Below are 16823 nucleotides of genomic sequence, written 5' to 3' on the forward strand. Positions count from 1 at the left end.
TATATATAATATTATTTTTAAATAATATCCATTTACAGTATTGTTTTATGGATATATATTATTTTTTCTCCCTAGTATGAAGCAAAGACTCGTCTAGAAAGCATGACTGGAAGCACCTCCATCAGCTCTGCTGATCTGTTTGGTGATGACAGTGTCCGTTCCACTGGTAAACACTTCTGTCTTTAGCAATATTGTTTACTTCATGCTAATTAGATTATAAAATGGGCAAAAGTCTTATATTTTTGTGCCGTATTATATAACAAGACTGTGGCGCCCATTCGGTTTCATTCATGTACATCGCTGTAGGCTCATCAGGATTTGACAGCGTGCTTCCCTCCGGTCCTGACATCGCCCAGTTCAAGCAAGGTGTGAAGACTGTTGCAGGGAAGATGGCAGTGCTGGCTAACGGAGTTATGAATACCATTCAGGTGAACGCACATATTTCAGTCTTCCCTCTTACACACACACACACACACACACACACATATATAACACTTCCACATCAGCTGTATTAACTCCATCTGATCGTGTGTTTTCAGGATCGCTATGGATCTTACTGAAAGGACTGCATTAAACTGAAATGGAAGTTGTATTAAACAGGACGCACCTCATTGCTGATTGGCTCTGCTCTGTCTTTCCTACATGAACACACATCTGAGAGACAGGGAGCGAGAGAGAGAGACAAAGACCTGGGAGCTCCCAATCTCTCCCCAGACCACTGTAGACACTCTTGCTGACAGTATTTTCATTTCTATTTGAAGACTCTTGATTTATTTTCAGATAAGATGAGAAGCACTGGGAAGAGTGTAAAGTTTGTTTTCAGAATCGCAGTGCTCTCTGTTTGAACTAACAGTCCTGTTTTCTATGCCATGTACTGGTCTTTGATTTCAAATAAGTATGGATTTGAAAAGTATTTTGTCTGGAATTAAACGCATAACAACTTAGAGTGCTAATATGTTCTTATGGCTTTCTTTTTTTACATTTTAACGGTATCCGAAGACCTCAGTGCATTCAGTAAACAAGGAAAGGGAACCCCATATGGTATATTTATACATTTTGAATATTTTGAGCCCATTTCCTAAATGCAGTCTATTAGATTTGATGCATTTTACTTTATTAAATATTATGACGACAAAGTTTAAGTGATGAAAATAACAGTAATTTTGTGGAATATGTCCTGGCATGTCAAAGACGAGTTCTTGAGGCTTTTTGTGGATGCGGATGTGTGAGTGATTCCTGGGAGTTTGAGTTGTCAGGGCCGATGATTTTAAACTGAACCATGTTTGTTTTTGCATGCCAGCATAAGCTGAAGACACTGGTGCTGTATCTGATTTCCAGCATTCACTCGTTTTCACAGAGAAAATGCTCAAGAAACCAAGCGGACTGAGGAGGTTTATAGTGATGTGATTTAATCGACGACAATTTAATAAGACGCCCTCAGTTTAGATGATAGAATGACAGCTGACAAAATAGTTTATTTAAAATTCACCCACTGTCGTCTGTTTTCTGGTAATGTGCATGTGCAGTTCTGTTTTCAAGTACACGCATTACAGCTTTTCTTTCCTTTTCTTTTGGGTTAATACCAGACCGGGAGCTGGTGAATGGTATTTGTCTGCCTGTCCGTTTGTATCCCAGTGCTAAATTTGAAAATAAAGAACAACAATCCAACTGCCGTCTGAAATAAAAGCTATTTATTGTAGCCTGTTGAGAAGAATCTATTGAGATTTGTGAGAATAAAGACTGAAATCCCCCACAACAGCTGTTTAAGACTTTGATTCAATAAACCCAACAATCATTTTATGACAAGGATTACAGATAAAGTGCAAAATAAACAAGAGTGGTAATGGAATAATTAATGCACACTATATTAGTGTTTACCCTTTAACCCTAATAAAAATGAAATCAGTAGAGGATTGGCCTGGCTGACGTTAACCCTGTAAAGCCTACTGTGTCATAATTGCCTCTAAATTTATCAAAACTTTAATGAAAAGCCTGTTGTACACAATCTACTACATGCTGTTTGATGAATAGTTTCGACCTTTTTAGCAAGTAAAGGGCCTTTTAGTATAATTTAGTATATAAAAATGTCTACCTTCGGGTTGTGATTCACATCTTTTTACTGTGAAATTTTTACTGTAATGTAAGAACTTTTATATTGTTAGTAATACTTTAAGATGTACATTTATTGAACTGAAGCAACTTCCATGCACCATTTTTAGAAAAATCATGTTATCAAACATAATCCATCAGGCGTTTTATTTTTTCGGAGTGTCTATTTACACTAAGTGCAAATAGCCCGCCTTGTTGGCAGAGGCTATTTACACTAACTCCGCCCACCAACGTCTGGTGGGCGCAGATGGTAAAATGTGTGTCGTACTCATTTTGACGCTATCGACTCGAGTTCGAATCCACCTTTTGGCGAACTTTTTTCCCTCCCTTTTCAAATTTCAAATCACATCAAAAAAGCATTTATTTTCATAGAAAATGAAGGAAATAATCAAAAAGTTGAAAATAAAGTATCGGGTAGGTGTAGGGGGAAGGGCTTTATTGTCCCAATAAGGTGGCATCCAATTAATAATTTGAATTAAAATTAGAATTTACACTCAATAAGTTATTACTGCACACTGTTTTATAATGTACTACAATAGTGAGGTGCAGATAATTGCCACTATTTGCAATAAGTAGTATAAATAGCAGAAAATCCTAAAATTGTAAATCTATAGCTATTTGCACTTAGTGTAAATAGCCGCTGCCTTATTTGTTCACCTCTCAATCAAATAAAACTATCAATAAATAAAAACTAGTGTTGATCATAAAACCAAGCATTTAAAGATAATTTTACGAAGACATTATTTTTGAGCGATATAGAGTTACAACTGATATTTATATGAATTTTTTTCAGTAGTCTGCTATACTGTTATAAAGATCTCTTTGATTTACATCAGCTATCAGAATTTCGTCTTTTTGACCACATAAATATCAGTAGCTGCATCAGATTGCATATTTCTGCTCAGTTTGAGCCTCTGAATAAAACTGAGGTGTTTTTCTTTTCTCAAGTATGAGCTAAATATTTTCATGTATCATGTCTATCATGTATTCATAAAAAAGAAACATTTGCAAACGTTTTTATTTTAAATGTTTGTCTAAAGATTCAATAAACTGTTCCAATTCCAAAAAAATCATTTTTTTTTTGCATTACTATTTAATATGTCAGGCTTTACAGGGTTAAAAAGGAGTGTATGTGGGTCAGGGCTTTCATGAGCTCTTATTCAACGGATGTCTTTCATCCTGTTGCACAGGGGCAGAACGGCCTCTGACCTCTCCATTCATTCAGCTATGCCAGAGAAATGGGGCTGTGTTATAAAACACAACTGTTCCCGGTTCAGATTTTATTTGATAGCGCTCAAGGCGTTACGATGTTCCTGATTCCGAAGGCCTTGATTCTAAAGTCTGCTCAGGAGTGCTAAAAGACACTTTGATCACAGGTACAAAAACACATAAATGTCACCTTCTGTTATTGCATCAATAGTGAGGATCTATGGCATCTACATACAAACAAAAGATCAATGTAAGCGTGTAAGTCCTCCTTCAGTCTTTGCACAGCAGTTAAATTAAAAGAGGGCGATCAGAGAGCCGCATTATCCCTTTGTAGGCCCTCATTCTCATCCATGTCAAAGCTTTGGATTTACTTAGTCACACAATCAAAGAATAACAGGTTTAGGAACAGCAGTCTGGCTATATTCGGTAAATATATGAATGGGGCCGATTAGTGTAACAAACAAGAAAAAACCTGAATAATGGGGATTTATGGCTTAAAACAGCCTTCGAGTTTTCTAATTCAAATGCACATTCAGACTCACCGAGTAAATTAAATTCCCTTCTCAGCTTGTAGAAGTTCAATTTAATGCAGAAGTTGCTCATTCACAGCTCAGGTGGAAAGATGATACAACAGAAGAATGATCGATGAGTGATAGATAGAATGAAAAAATGAGACGTAGCAAAAGAATGACAGAACAAAAAAATGATGGATAGAACAACAGAATGAATGACATAGGATGAAGGAATGATAGAACAAAATAATAATAGAATGATAGAATAAAAGAATGATAGAGAGAACAGCAGAACGATAGATAGAATGAGAGAACAACAGATAGATAGATAGATAGATAGATAGATAAATAGATAGATGTTTTTGTTCATACAATTAAAGTCAAAGGGGCTCAAAACAATATTGGACTGCACTGACTTTCATTATATGGACAAAAAAAACATAGGCATTTTGGTGGACAATCCCTTTATCCCCTTTTAGTTTGTCTCAGATGTTTGTCCCAAAATAAAGAAGACATTTTGATATGGAACTTTATAGACTTTCCTCATTAGAAAGAGCTGAGTCTCTGTTTGAGCTCGATTTAATCTCATTGCTGTCTAGGAGAAACTATTGAGACCAGGGCTCCCTACCTCGCACCGGGCCCCACGTCAGCTAAGGACGGCCCTGATTGAGACACTAAAGAGATCTCTGTGGTTTTCCTATGTTCCTGTAGGTGCAAACAACTGTGCAAAATACATTCCAACCTCTGCAAAGTCTTATAAAATATGTGACCCAGGAGCACAAAACCAGTCTTAAGTCGCTGGGGTATATTTGTAGCAATAGCCATAAAAACATTGTATGGGTCAAAAATATCAGTACTGTATAATCACGCAATAAAGCTCGGGTGAAAATGCAGTGGATGGATAGATACAACCAGTGATGTGGCTCAGTTGATCCAGGCGTACGAGTAGAAGCCGTTCTCCTCCCACAGGTCACACCTCTCGCGGGAGTAGCTTGTTACGAAAGAAATGTTCTTGTCCAGCAGGGCGACACGTGAGGGGAACTCCAGCCACTCCTCTGGCATCCTACCTGTGAGGTTACGGAGAGTTTTGGAAAGTTATGGGCAAGATTTAATCCCACTGATCACATACAATTTCAACCATCTTAGGTTCAACTTTTGCCAATATATAAAAAAAAAATCGAAGTTTAAGCTTCGAACCAAACCAAGTCTGTAATGAACTGTAATGTTATTATAGTGCTATTAGATTTTTTTAATATATTTTTTGTTTTCACTTTAATTTTAGTTAATGTTTTGGTAATTATGTTGATTGTTTTGTCATTTTTATTATTATTATAATTTTTTTTAATATGTCTATATATTGTTTTATTTTTTTAATTTAGTTTATTATTTTGGTAGTTCAGCTTAAACTGAAATATTGCCTTGGTAACTAGCTGAAATAAATGTTATTTTATATTTATTTTAATTTTATTTCAAGTAATGAAAATTATTTTTTATGGTTTTAGTTCATATTAACTTTGGTGACGAATAACAGCAACATTTGAATCAAAGCAAAAAAAAAATAAAAAATATATATCTGAAAAAACTTCCTGCTCTTCCCATTACTCTGTATTTTGTCATATCAGACAAAATGCAGTGTTAACTGGTTGATCAAATATCAGAAAAAAAGCTGCTGACTAGTTATGGATATCAAACAAAATCTTCTGGTGGGATCTGATCCAACATTCCTGGTCTTGGCAGTGGCATCCTGATGTGTTGGTAGGATCTAACAGAAATGAACTAGTCATCCCATGATGCATTACAAATGACAAATGAATCAGAAACAATAGTATGATATAAAACATTTAACTACAAATCATTATATTAAAAGTCTAATAAGCATATTGGCTTTTTTTTTCCCGCAGATTGTGGCTTAACAGAAGGGTTTCATTAAAAACTTCAGAGTTCATGGGAGGGTTTTCTTAAAATATTTATATTATATCAATAACAAAAATGTTCTTTAATGAGAAACTCATTCCAGAACCCTGCTATTTCCTTCTTGTTCAATTTTTTTTCAATGATGAAAAGAATGTTGTATAATAGATGCACAACTACTCGTTTGGGGTCAGTAAAAAAAAAAGAAAAAGTCTCTTATGGTCACCATAGGTACATTTATTTGATAAAAAATACAGTAAAGACAATAATACTGTTAAATATTATTACATTTTAAGATTTTAAAATTGTAATATATTGTAAAATGTGATGTTAAAGCTGTATTTTCAGCATCATTACTCCAGTCTTCAGTGTCACATGATCCTTCAGAAATCATTCTGTTATGCTGATTTGCTGCTCAAGAAACATTTCTTATTATTTTCAATGTTGAAAACAGTTGTGCTGCTTCATATGTTTTTGAAATATTATTATTTTGTAATATTATAAATGTTTCGCCGACACATTTGATCAATATAACGCATGCTTGTTGCATAAAGGGTTTTAGTTTTCTTTCAGCAACTACATAAAAATCTCACTGACCCCAAACTTTTGAACAGTAGCAAATGTACTCAAAACATTAAACCTCAAGAAACAGGGTCAAGCATTTGATATAGATTTCAAATGTTTTATTATTAGTATGGGAAATCTCACATTAAACTTACCCTCTTTGGCAAAATGTACAAAATACTTGGTGATAATTTCCTGGAAGCTGATATCAGCCAGTGACAGGGTCCCCAGCACCATTTCAAGACCCCCGAAGAAGGCCAGGCTGTCTAGAAGATGAAAGGCAAAGCGACTGGGGAAGGGAAGCCAGCTGGAGGCGTTTGCCTGTTTTGATGGAGTGTAAGTCACCAGATAACGGTACACTGGACTCTTTAAGGCTCCTGAAATACATGATTTAGATTTAAACAACTGACTATGGATCACAAATCTAAGCATGATGTACAGTCAATAGTAAAAATGTGCGATAATGACTAGCTCACTGTTCATTATCCTGCTTGACCATTAAATATTTATTGGAGCTCACAAATGCTCAAATATTCAGAGTGCTGATGAAGCTCAATTCCTTTTAATTGTGAACTGTGCAATGAAAAATTAATTTGAACCTGCAGCTCTCTTAGCCAGGTCGTTCCTGGGGCAGGTGGCCCTCATGTCAGAGACCATGGTGGTGAAGAGTCTCTCTGGGCATCGGTCAGAGGTTGGACACAGAGCCGAGCTATTGTACAGCCTCAGCGCCTGATTGGTCAGGGCCTCTCCGAAAGGGGTCAGTTTGTCTGAGTGAACGATCAACAGAGATGTGGTGAGGAAAAACATGTAGACTTTAGTGCTGTCAATCGATTAAAAAAAAAAAAAAGAATGAATCGCGATTAATCCCAACATTAGAGTTTTTAAATATACTTTTATATTGCAATCATTTCACATTCAATCAAATTAATGTAAAAACAACATAAAGACAGTACTTTTAATATTTGTTTAATGGCATCTTTTTTATGACTGAAGGTGAGTATCACTGATACCAATACTACTGATGTCTCAATGAAATTGTTTTCCCTAATATTTAACCACTGACTATAGCCATTCAACATTACAGTATAATTGAGAGCTATCAATTTTAACATTTATTAGACTTAAAAAATAACAACCTCTAATTTAAGTGAACTTAAAACAATCTTCACATAAACCCATTATAATAAATGGCATATTTAGCTACCTGTGCCCTTCAGCAAGTAGGAAACATAACACCAAATTCTAAATTAAATATAGATTAACCCTTAAAGCTACAAAAGTCATTGATTTCCTCTTTTTTTTCTTCTTTTGTTCTTTGATGAACAGACATCACAGCAGATGGTTATTAGGTTATATTGGCTGCCGCTGCTGAACAAGACGCGGATCGTATTTTCTCGCAACTCTTGACCTTTTCTGACCCTCTTCAGGTCTTAAAGTCTCTACTAGGTCAGAGGAGAACTGGCCCCCCGACTGAGCCTGGTTTCTCCCAAGGTTTTTTCTCCATTCTGTCACCGATGGAGTTTTGGTTCTTTGCCGCTGTCGCCTCTGGCTTGCTTAGTTGGGGACACTTCATTTCCAGCGATATCGTAGACTTCAGAGATATGTTCTTAAATCTGACTCATATAACAAATACTTGCATGCATGCACAGTTTTAAGGCAGCTGTAATCGCCTTTTTGATAACTTCATGACTTAACTGACGACATCACTACGTCATTGCATGCTCATAGTTTCTTTTGCGCTTTAATATGAAATGATACAGGCTACAGCACGAGCCGCCACATTTGTGGCTGCAATTGAAGAGCAGGTTCTACGAGCACAGTATAAGAGCTGACGGGACAGGAAAATTCATTTTTACTGACATATGGCCTGACAACATCTCATCTGACCGCATCTACTGAAGCTCCCTCATCACCTGTACCTTTTCTACGCTCGTTTGATTAGCGTCTGTTATGAGTGACTTACTTGTCACAATCCACCGATAGTCTCCCCAAGTCCATGCTGAGATGTTTTCATATGGAGGACTAAAGTGAAAAGACAAAATCAGAATGTAATGAATTGGCTTCCTAATATTAATTTGAATTGAATTGGCCGCAATTCACAGGATGTTGAAATCTGAATTTAAATAGGAAAGACAGGAAGAGGAATGAACTGAATTGCTTTGGAGGAATTTCATTAGTCCAATACAAATTTTGTGACAAAACATTAAAAATGACAACATTATATGTAATGATTAATTATACAAATGTTGATTAATTATGCTTTTTTATTCCCTGTAGAATAATAGATGAAGTGTCTCAATGTATTAATGAAATATTAATTATTATGATTATAATAATACTTATTATATGAATAATTATATCAAATAATATAATAATTTTATATTTGGTAAATATTTTTTATATTTGATATTAATTTTATATATTTTTTGTTTTTATTTATTTATGCAGCATATTAATATATTAATGAAATATAATTTATTATATGATTATAATACATATTTTATATATATATATATATATATTTAAATTATTATATAAAAAATAATTGTATTATTTATATATATATATATATATATATATATAATATATATACAGTATATACTATATATACATATATATATAATTAAATATGTTAACATTAAACAATTATAATTATATAATACATTTCAAACAATGGTTATAAATATATAATGTTTCTAGAAATAGTCCATGTTTAATATGATAACATTTAAAAGAGAGTATATTTCTTTGAAGTTCATTCGTTAAATTCAAATCCAAATTATAACTCTGCATCCAGCTTGCTAACTCAATTCAAATTCCTGAACTTTAAAGACATTCTCAATTTTGAATGGTGCACAATCCTGACAGTTTTTTTTTTTTCATTTTAAAACTGATAATTGAAAATCGAACAAAGCTGGTTACCTAAAATCAGTCTCCTGTTCAGTTGTTCCAACCATAAATGGGATGTCATTATAGGCTCCAGCTCCACCCTTCTCCCAGGTTTTGAACGGAGGAGCTTTGAGAACATAGTTGTCAACTACTGCAACCGGGCCAAGAAAAACACCTTTGACTGGAAGATCGGTTAATTCATCGGCTGCCCATGCTGGGTACTGCTGCCACGGGATTGCCTGAGTCAGATACAAATCACTGACATTAATTCAACCACAGACCCATTTCTGATGTATTACTAACATTTAGAGAAATTAAACCTCATCGGCAGATTTTCATTGGGAATTCATGAGCGTTCACTGAGATCTGGCAGGCGGTCGAGGTTTGATGATTTATCGAAGAGAGTTTACGGACGAAAGGGCCAATAGGTTGAGGCTGTTCTGATATATTACTACCATTTAGAGAAATTAAACCTCATCGGCAGATTTTCATTGGGAATTCATGAGCGTTCACTGAGATCTGGCAGGCGGTCGAGGTTTGATGATTTATCGAAGAGAGTTTACGGACGAAAGGGCCAATAGGTTGAGGCTGTTGTTAGTCAGCCATGACTCTGCTGCTGCCTTGCCCTGGAAGGTTACAAACTCGGCCATAAATTTCTCACCTGAAGAACTTGAGCGATATGTAGTCCTCTCAGGCAGATGGCGTTCTTGCAGCCAGTTCTCCTCAGGAATTCTAAGTTGTCTTTTTCTGCTGACTCCAGGGAAGCATTATACACATACGAGCCACTCATGTCAATCGCGCGATGAAAGAGTCCCTTGGCTAGTGGAGACATCATCAAGGTCCAAACCGAAGTTCCTCCTTATGATCACACAAGGAGAGAAAAACTTAATATACATTAATAAGGCTCACGTTTGTGAAAAATAAGTGTGCTTAATTATATTGAATGTGCACTTGTAGTACATCCAGATAATATATTATGATATTAATGAAATAAAGGAAACCTACATTAATGAAAACTAAAGCCTTGTTCAGACTGTCAGCCCAAATCTGATTATTTGTGTATCTGACTGGAATCTGATCTAAATGTTTCACTGTCTGCACTGTGTATCACAACTGTTCAGATTCGATTTGTGTGTCCCGTGGCGCTCTTTCGTTTTACTCAATATCTACATTGGTTTCTTTGGCAATGACATTGCATTGGTATGTCTACACTAAAAACAACAATAACAGCAATACAGTTTGCAATACAGAAGTTGTCTTACAATATGACAACATGTTGCCGTCATGCTGGATTGAATTATGTCTTATGAGGCGGTGGCAGAAAGGTAGGAAGCTGGAGTGTGCAGATTTATTCCGTGTTGCCACCTCCGCCGGTCTCTAAACTCAAAGAGGTGCATAGACCAGCTCTATATTGTCATTTTCCACTTGACTTGCACTTCACAACAACACAACCTTGTTTCTGCAAAGACATTCAGCATGTTTTTAACAAACAAGGTCTGATATGTTTACGTTTTACGTGGCGTGCGAAAGTGACATAAGGCAAAGAAGTTATGCAAAATCCGATCTGACCGGTCAGACTAAAACGGATTTCCAGAAATACGATTTGAATAGGATTTCAAACCACATATGAATGTAGCTCGAAACAAATTTGCAAAAATTGGATTTCATGTGATTTTTTGCCGTTCACACTAGTGAAATATGACTGGATTCCATTCGGATATGCACAAAAATCGGATTCGGGCTGACAGTCTGAACAAGGCTTAAGTGTACTTAAAGAGAGTACACTTTCATGACAATGTTTCTTAACACACTTAAGTACACTTTTAAAAAGTGCACTTTGTGATAATGTCAAATTGAAAGTTGATTTTTTTTTTAAATCATTTAAAATCATGTTTAAAAAATCTTTTAAATTTAAAAGTACATTTATTTTGATGTGCTTACTAACATACTCGAGCACATGTACTTCATTATAATTTAACTGAAACTTCATTATAATATAACTGTAGTGATAATACATTTACATAATACAAGTATATAATTTAAATGTCCTGTGTGCAACATCATTATAAATGTGTATTTACAAATATATTTAAATACATGACAAGTTTCAGTGCAAATGTCATTAAAAGTATATTTTATGTTTACCATAAATAAGTTATATGCTTGTCAGTACATTGAGCAGTACACTTTAACCATATTTCAAAGACAATAGACGCAATTATGAAATTACATATAAAGATGTACTTAAGTCCTACTTAAATGGGTCAAAAATAGTACTCTTAAGTTCAACTAATTGCATTTAATATACATTTTAACTATAATATTTTTTTATTTGTTAATAACATGTCCAAAAACCTCACATCCAGTTCACACTTACATAAATTCTTAAGATATTTCAAACTTACATAGTTCACACAAATATATTATTTCCATAAAAAGTACTCTTTCTTAAGTATATAAAGTGTATTTCTTTTTCACAAGGGAAGGTTTCAGATGCAAACATTAGCAGTGCAAATTTATTTTGCCGGCCATATAAACAGGTTACAGTATTCACCCTTTATGCATAGCATAGCATTTATGGCATATGTGATTATAAAACACGTTTAGCAAATGTTTGCAGAGACGGGTGTGTACTCTAAATTAATATTTACAATATCAATATTCACACACCTGCATAACAAATACATTGTAGTACTTTGTTTATTCTCCACTATTTGCTTCTTTTTTGACAACATTAAAGCAACCCAGTCACGTTGCCTTGCAAAGGAATGTCTTCATAAATCATGGGAACAAATTCTTAATCCATGGCCATGATATCTTTTATGTTTTCTCTCATATGTCATTTCTGTGGCTCTGCATGTAAATGGCCAAAAAAACACAAAATATGTCAAATTGCCTGTCTTGGTGAGTATTTAGGTAAAAAGTCGGTTATGTCTTAGGTGAATGTAACCAGTTAAGAAAATCAGATATATGTCAGTATATTGTATCTGTGCATTAGGTCTTAAAGTGACAGCAGCATAATATACCTACTGCTGTCTGTGCCATTAATGTAAATCAAACAGCTCACTGTTCTTGACTGAATAACTTTTTTTGTAGCTTTAATATGAACAATTGTGTATTGAATTCATACAGTGAAGACTTTGCAGTGTTTTTTTTTTATTTAGCACAGTTTATTTCATTTGCATCTTTGCTTCTCAATGATTTGTTAACTTGTATTCAGTAAGCTTGAGAACTTTTTACTTATGGCTAGTATTAGTTTTTGCCGTGATATCGAAATTGGTGAATTTTGGCAATGTAAAAAACATATTTCCAGAAAAAATAACTATATTGTGATACAAGATTTTGGTCGTATCACCCACCAACATCAACTTAAGATTTAATTAAATTTGTTTAGCATTTTTGCAGTTTTTAACACATTTAATGAATCTTTATGGTCAGGATTGAGACTAGATCATAATTATTTTGTTGTATTATATTGACAGTACGCTTAACAGTTAGAAATAAATATGATTTTATATAATATGTACTGTCCAATTACAAAGTAAATTTTAAATGTCTAACTTATTACAAAGTAAATATTTTCCAGATATTTTAAAATGAAAATATAACATTTTAAAAACAAAACAAGTACGTAATATAATATATAAAATATGTTACAAATGTATATAATATTAGAAACATGTTGTCCTTATAACATCACATTCTCAATAAGTATAGTAAAGTGTACAGGGGATCATATTTTGGCGGTTCTTGGCATAAAAGGTTAAAAAACCCTGACTTATGCATTGACAATTAGACATGTCGAGTGTTCAAATACTTTTCGATGTCACTGTATGTTGTACCTGAGCTTTGACCAAATATGGTAACCCTTCCAGCATCACCACCGAAGTTATGGATATTTCTCTGGACCCACTGAAGTGCTTGGATCTGGTCCATGAAGCCATAATTCCCTTTGACAGCAAACAGAAAGACGCCAGTAAGTGAACTACTGTTCAGAACAGTGCACATGCAGTGATGTTTTATGAATTTCAATATGCTGTAGTGACAAGCAGAGAGCTCATGAGATGGACAGCAGGCCTGAGTGAACTGGACAGGTACGGGTCTTACCTGAGGAGTTGGTGGGAGAACCTTCCCTGAGCACCTCCAGGGTCATGAAGCCGAAAGCATTGAGCCTGTAATTCAGGCTGACGTACACCATCTGCGTACGGGCCGCCAGCTCTACGGTGGGCGAGTATCCTCTCTCCTGGCCGCTCAGCATGTGGAGGTACCCTCCGTGGATCCACACCATGACGGGCAGTGGTTTGGCGGGCTGTAGACTCGGCGTCCACACGTTGAGATGCAGACAGTCCTCCTGTCCCATGACCTGCCCGTCTTTTCGGAGGGGCTGCACCTGCGCACAGATGCTACGGAATCGAGTAGCGTCGTACACGCCCTGCCAACACTGTCCCGCCTCCACTATTTCCGCCGGGGGTCGCCAGCGACGTTCACCCACAGGTGGTACTGCATATGGAATGCCTTTGAAAGAATAAGCTCCACCTTTCCAGCTCCCACGCAGCCAACCACACTCGGTCTCCACCTCTGCCACTCCTGGAGGCGGAGTCTCAGCCACGTAGGCCAGACATCCCGCGCGAGAGAGGAGAGCGATCACGCCGCAGCTGATGAGGAACATGCACCGGCGCGACACCACCAGGAATGGACTGACATAGAGGCAACGGATGTACTGTATCTGTTCCTCTTCTTCGTCCTGCACTAGATAACGATACTCCGTCCCCTCGGGGACCTCATATACATCCTCCCTCATTTTTTATCTTCTGTGAGAGAGAGAGAGAGAGAGAGAGAGAGAAAATACAAGTGCAAGTCAATTCCCTGTTCATCCAGAAAGAACAAATTGCATTTCTGAGATTTTTTTCCACAACTGCCATATTTTTTGGGTCAATATTCTTTTTACTATATATAGAGAGGCCCAAATGTATGAAACCACATTGAGATTGTTTTCCATTAAACATGGAACTAAGCACAAAGGATTTAGAAAAAATTCTGTGAGAATGATGTGAAAAATAAAACAGATTATGAATTATTATTTCAGATTATGAACTAATCAAGATCACTAATAAAATAAGTAAATTTGCAACATTAATTATGTGAACTAATTTGTACAGATGGCCCAATTCAATTTAAATTGTTATCCCGATAATATAATTTGTAATAAAACATAAATTAGAGAGGAGAAAAAAAGCATTTTTTTTTTAAATTCAGACATCCCCTAATGTTCAGGGTTATTATAGTTAAACTAAACTTTAACGGAAATAAATTAAATATAATAAAACATGAACTTATTTTATTTCAGCTAGTTGCTAGCTGAAATTTCAGTTCTTTATTTCAGTTTTTGCAAGAAGTCTCTTGATCAAGGCTGAATTTATTAGATCAAAACCACAATAATAAAATAAATATTTAGAAATTGTTCAATTGAAAATAACTTTTTTCTATTTTAATAAACTGGAATGATTTATAAAGGATCTTGTGACATTCAAAACTTCTGCTGAAAATTAAACTTTTTTTTTAATCAAATAAAAACAGCTTTGGTGTGTATAATGGATTTATTTCAAAAACATTCAAAAATATATTAATAGTAAGTACAAGTTGTTCATTAATAATGCTCAGTACTTATTTTTGTAATTACACTGTTACAAGGACACCTTAAAATAAAATGTAACTGCATTTTCTTCATGGCTAGAAAGTGATCTTGGGGAGGAAAATAATGCAAACATTTTCTGTGAAGACTGTATTTATAGCGCATTCTAAAGATAATCATAATGCGTTATAATACACATTGCAATCTATATATTGTGCAATACATACACAATGCAATTCATATATTTTCATAAATAACTGTAATCGCCTTATAATGTACAAAATACATAAGTTGTGTATGATGACAATAATCTTATATTCATGATTGCACCTGTAGAGCGTCAGTCCGTAATGTATCCTAACACACACAATAACTCATGAAAAGTAATGGTGATCTGTTTTAATGCACTATACTCAATCAGTAGTTATTAGTGTGCATATTGTCGTGCAGTATATGCATAACAATAGTACTGTGAATATGTAATGTATTATAATGTGTCGTGCAAGCCTGTGGTTACCATAACTATAAAGCATTATAATGCCTTAGATACGGGATTTACAGTGTGTGGTTTGTGTTGGTGTATGTGTAATTCACAGCATGAAGTGTGTGGTCGCAGGACTAAGCGAATAATCAGCGGAAACCACAAAATGACCCACCGAGAAGCCACACTTTCCCGGTTTCATTTCTCTATGAGTTTGAAATTTGAAATATTACCTCACAAATGAACAAATTCCACTAAATAAGGCAACAGAAGAAACACAATATTAACGTGTAAAAACTTGTCTGAGGAGGAACTGATTTCAACAACAGATTTAGACTCGAAGAACTCCTTTAAGCACAGCATATATAGCCTATATGTGTACTAAACCGTAAAAATCATAACAAAAATAAATCTACCCTAAAAACGTTTTGCCCCGCTAACGTCGATACAAAGTTACTTGAAATAGCGCAACAACGACGCAAGCACTCAGAGACATTTTCATCTTAATTTACCAATCCGTAATCGCTTGCTCCTGTTTCAAAGCCTGAATTTAATATGAAAAGTAAAAAAGGTGACACAATGACGCATGTAATGTACTTACTGTGACATTAGAGCTCGTGCACTCGCGTACTGTTACAGAGAAAACAGCCCTGCTTAATATCTAAAGTTTAATATCTCTGGCTCCGCCCACAACTCGAGTTTTACATGGCTGCTTTACCAAACATTTCAACTCACAACCACCAAAAACTAACATTAAAACTAATAAAACAAACCATTAATAAAGCCTAAATTATATTTGCTTTTCTAAAGGACATACAAGTGCAGCATAATAATAGTAATGTTAACATTATACGTATGTTCATAGTTTGAAGTGTAAGAAGCCAAATAGGCTACTTTTAAGAGAGTTAAAAATGTTTCCATTTCAATTCTTGTATTAAAAAGAACAAGGGTAAGAATTTGTGACATGGGAACTGGAAATTAAAATTATGAACCATTTTCAATCCGTGTATCATTCGATCATTCGTTTTTTGATTTAATATTGAAAGTAGAAAAAGTAGAAAATGGCTCCAAAAAACGAGAAACGAGAATTCAGCTTAAATTTTCGTTTTTCGTTCATGGGTGGAAAAATAAATAAACAGCTTGAATATTTGATTTCTACATGTGGGCGGGAATTAAACGCCCCTTTCTGCTGATTGGTCAGCCGAAGATCAAACCGTGCCGTCATCAGTTCTTCTGCAGTATCACGCAGCAGAATAATAGTCCTCCACTGCTGCAGTTGTATGGATTCTTAACGCATTTATTGCAACTACATTTAATCTTTTTTTTCATCAAACAAACAGTCAAATTAATAGCTCGACACAACTCGTAAAGCGGCAGAGTCTAGACAGGGCTTTCTTCTGTGTAGATATAAACTATATTCTTTGCATCAGCTGGGCATGGCAGGGTATGATATGACAGCTGTCATAGCCTACCCACATCGAGGGGAAATAACTTAATACTAACTTAATATTTATAG

The 16823-nt window shown here is 35.2% G+C and overlaps 2 protein-coding genes across 3 annotated transcripts in view; one reads left to right on the forward strand and one right to left on the reverse strand.

Moving 5' to 3' along the window:
• Nucleotides 1-1756, forward strand: part of LOC107670577 (ADP-ribosylation factor GTPase-activating protein 2-like) — a 10712-nt gene extending 8956 nt beyond the window's left edge. The window contains exons 15-17 of the mRNA XM_016463213.1: nt 76-166; nt 307-428; nt 540-1756. Coding sequence (XP_016318699.1) covers nt 76-166; nt 307-428; nt 540-560 — 234 coding nt within the window. The 3' untranslated portion in view covers nt 561-1756. The remainder of the gene's footprint in view (nt 1-75; nt 167-306; nt 429-539) is intronic.
• Nucleotides 1757-4674: 2918 nt separating this feature from the next.
• On the reverse strand, nt 4675-15966 carry LOC107670624 (para-nitrobenzyl esterase-like). Of its 2 annotated transcripts, none has more exons than XM_016463276.1 (9): nt 15909-15966; nt 13302-14005; nt 13037-13144; nt 9856-10052; nt 9228-9433; nt 8269-8327; nt 6905-7072; nt 6461-6682; nt 4675-4897 (listed from the first exon to the last, which is right to left on the reverse strand). In XM_016463276.1, exons 2-9 carry the CDS (start codon nt 13993-13995, stop codon nt 4755-4757), a joined length of 1797 nt encoding a protein of 598 aa, XP_016318762.1. In that variant the 5' UTR covers nt 13996-14005; nt 15909-15966; the 3' UTR covers nt 4675-4754. The 2 variants fall into 2 exon arrangements, with proteins under 2 accessions (XP_016318762.1, XP_016318763.1); XM_016463277.1 differs by lacking the exon at nt 15909-15966 and adding an exon at nt 15541-15564.
• Nucleotides 15967-16823: the final 857 nt, after the last annotated feature.

This window comes from Sinocyclocheilus anshuiensis, unplaced genomic scaffold (genome assembly GCF_001515605.1).
Source record: "Sinocyclocheilus anshuiensis isolate Anshui unplaced genomic scaffold, SAMN03320099.WGS_v1.1 scaffold140, whole genome shotgun sequence".
Classification (NCBI taxonomy): Eukaryota; Metazoa; Chordata; class Actinopteri; order Cypriniformes; family Cyprinidae; genus Sinocyclocheilus; species Sinocyclocheilus anshuiensis.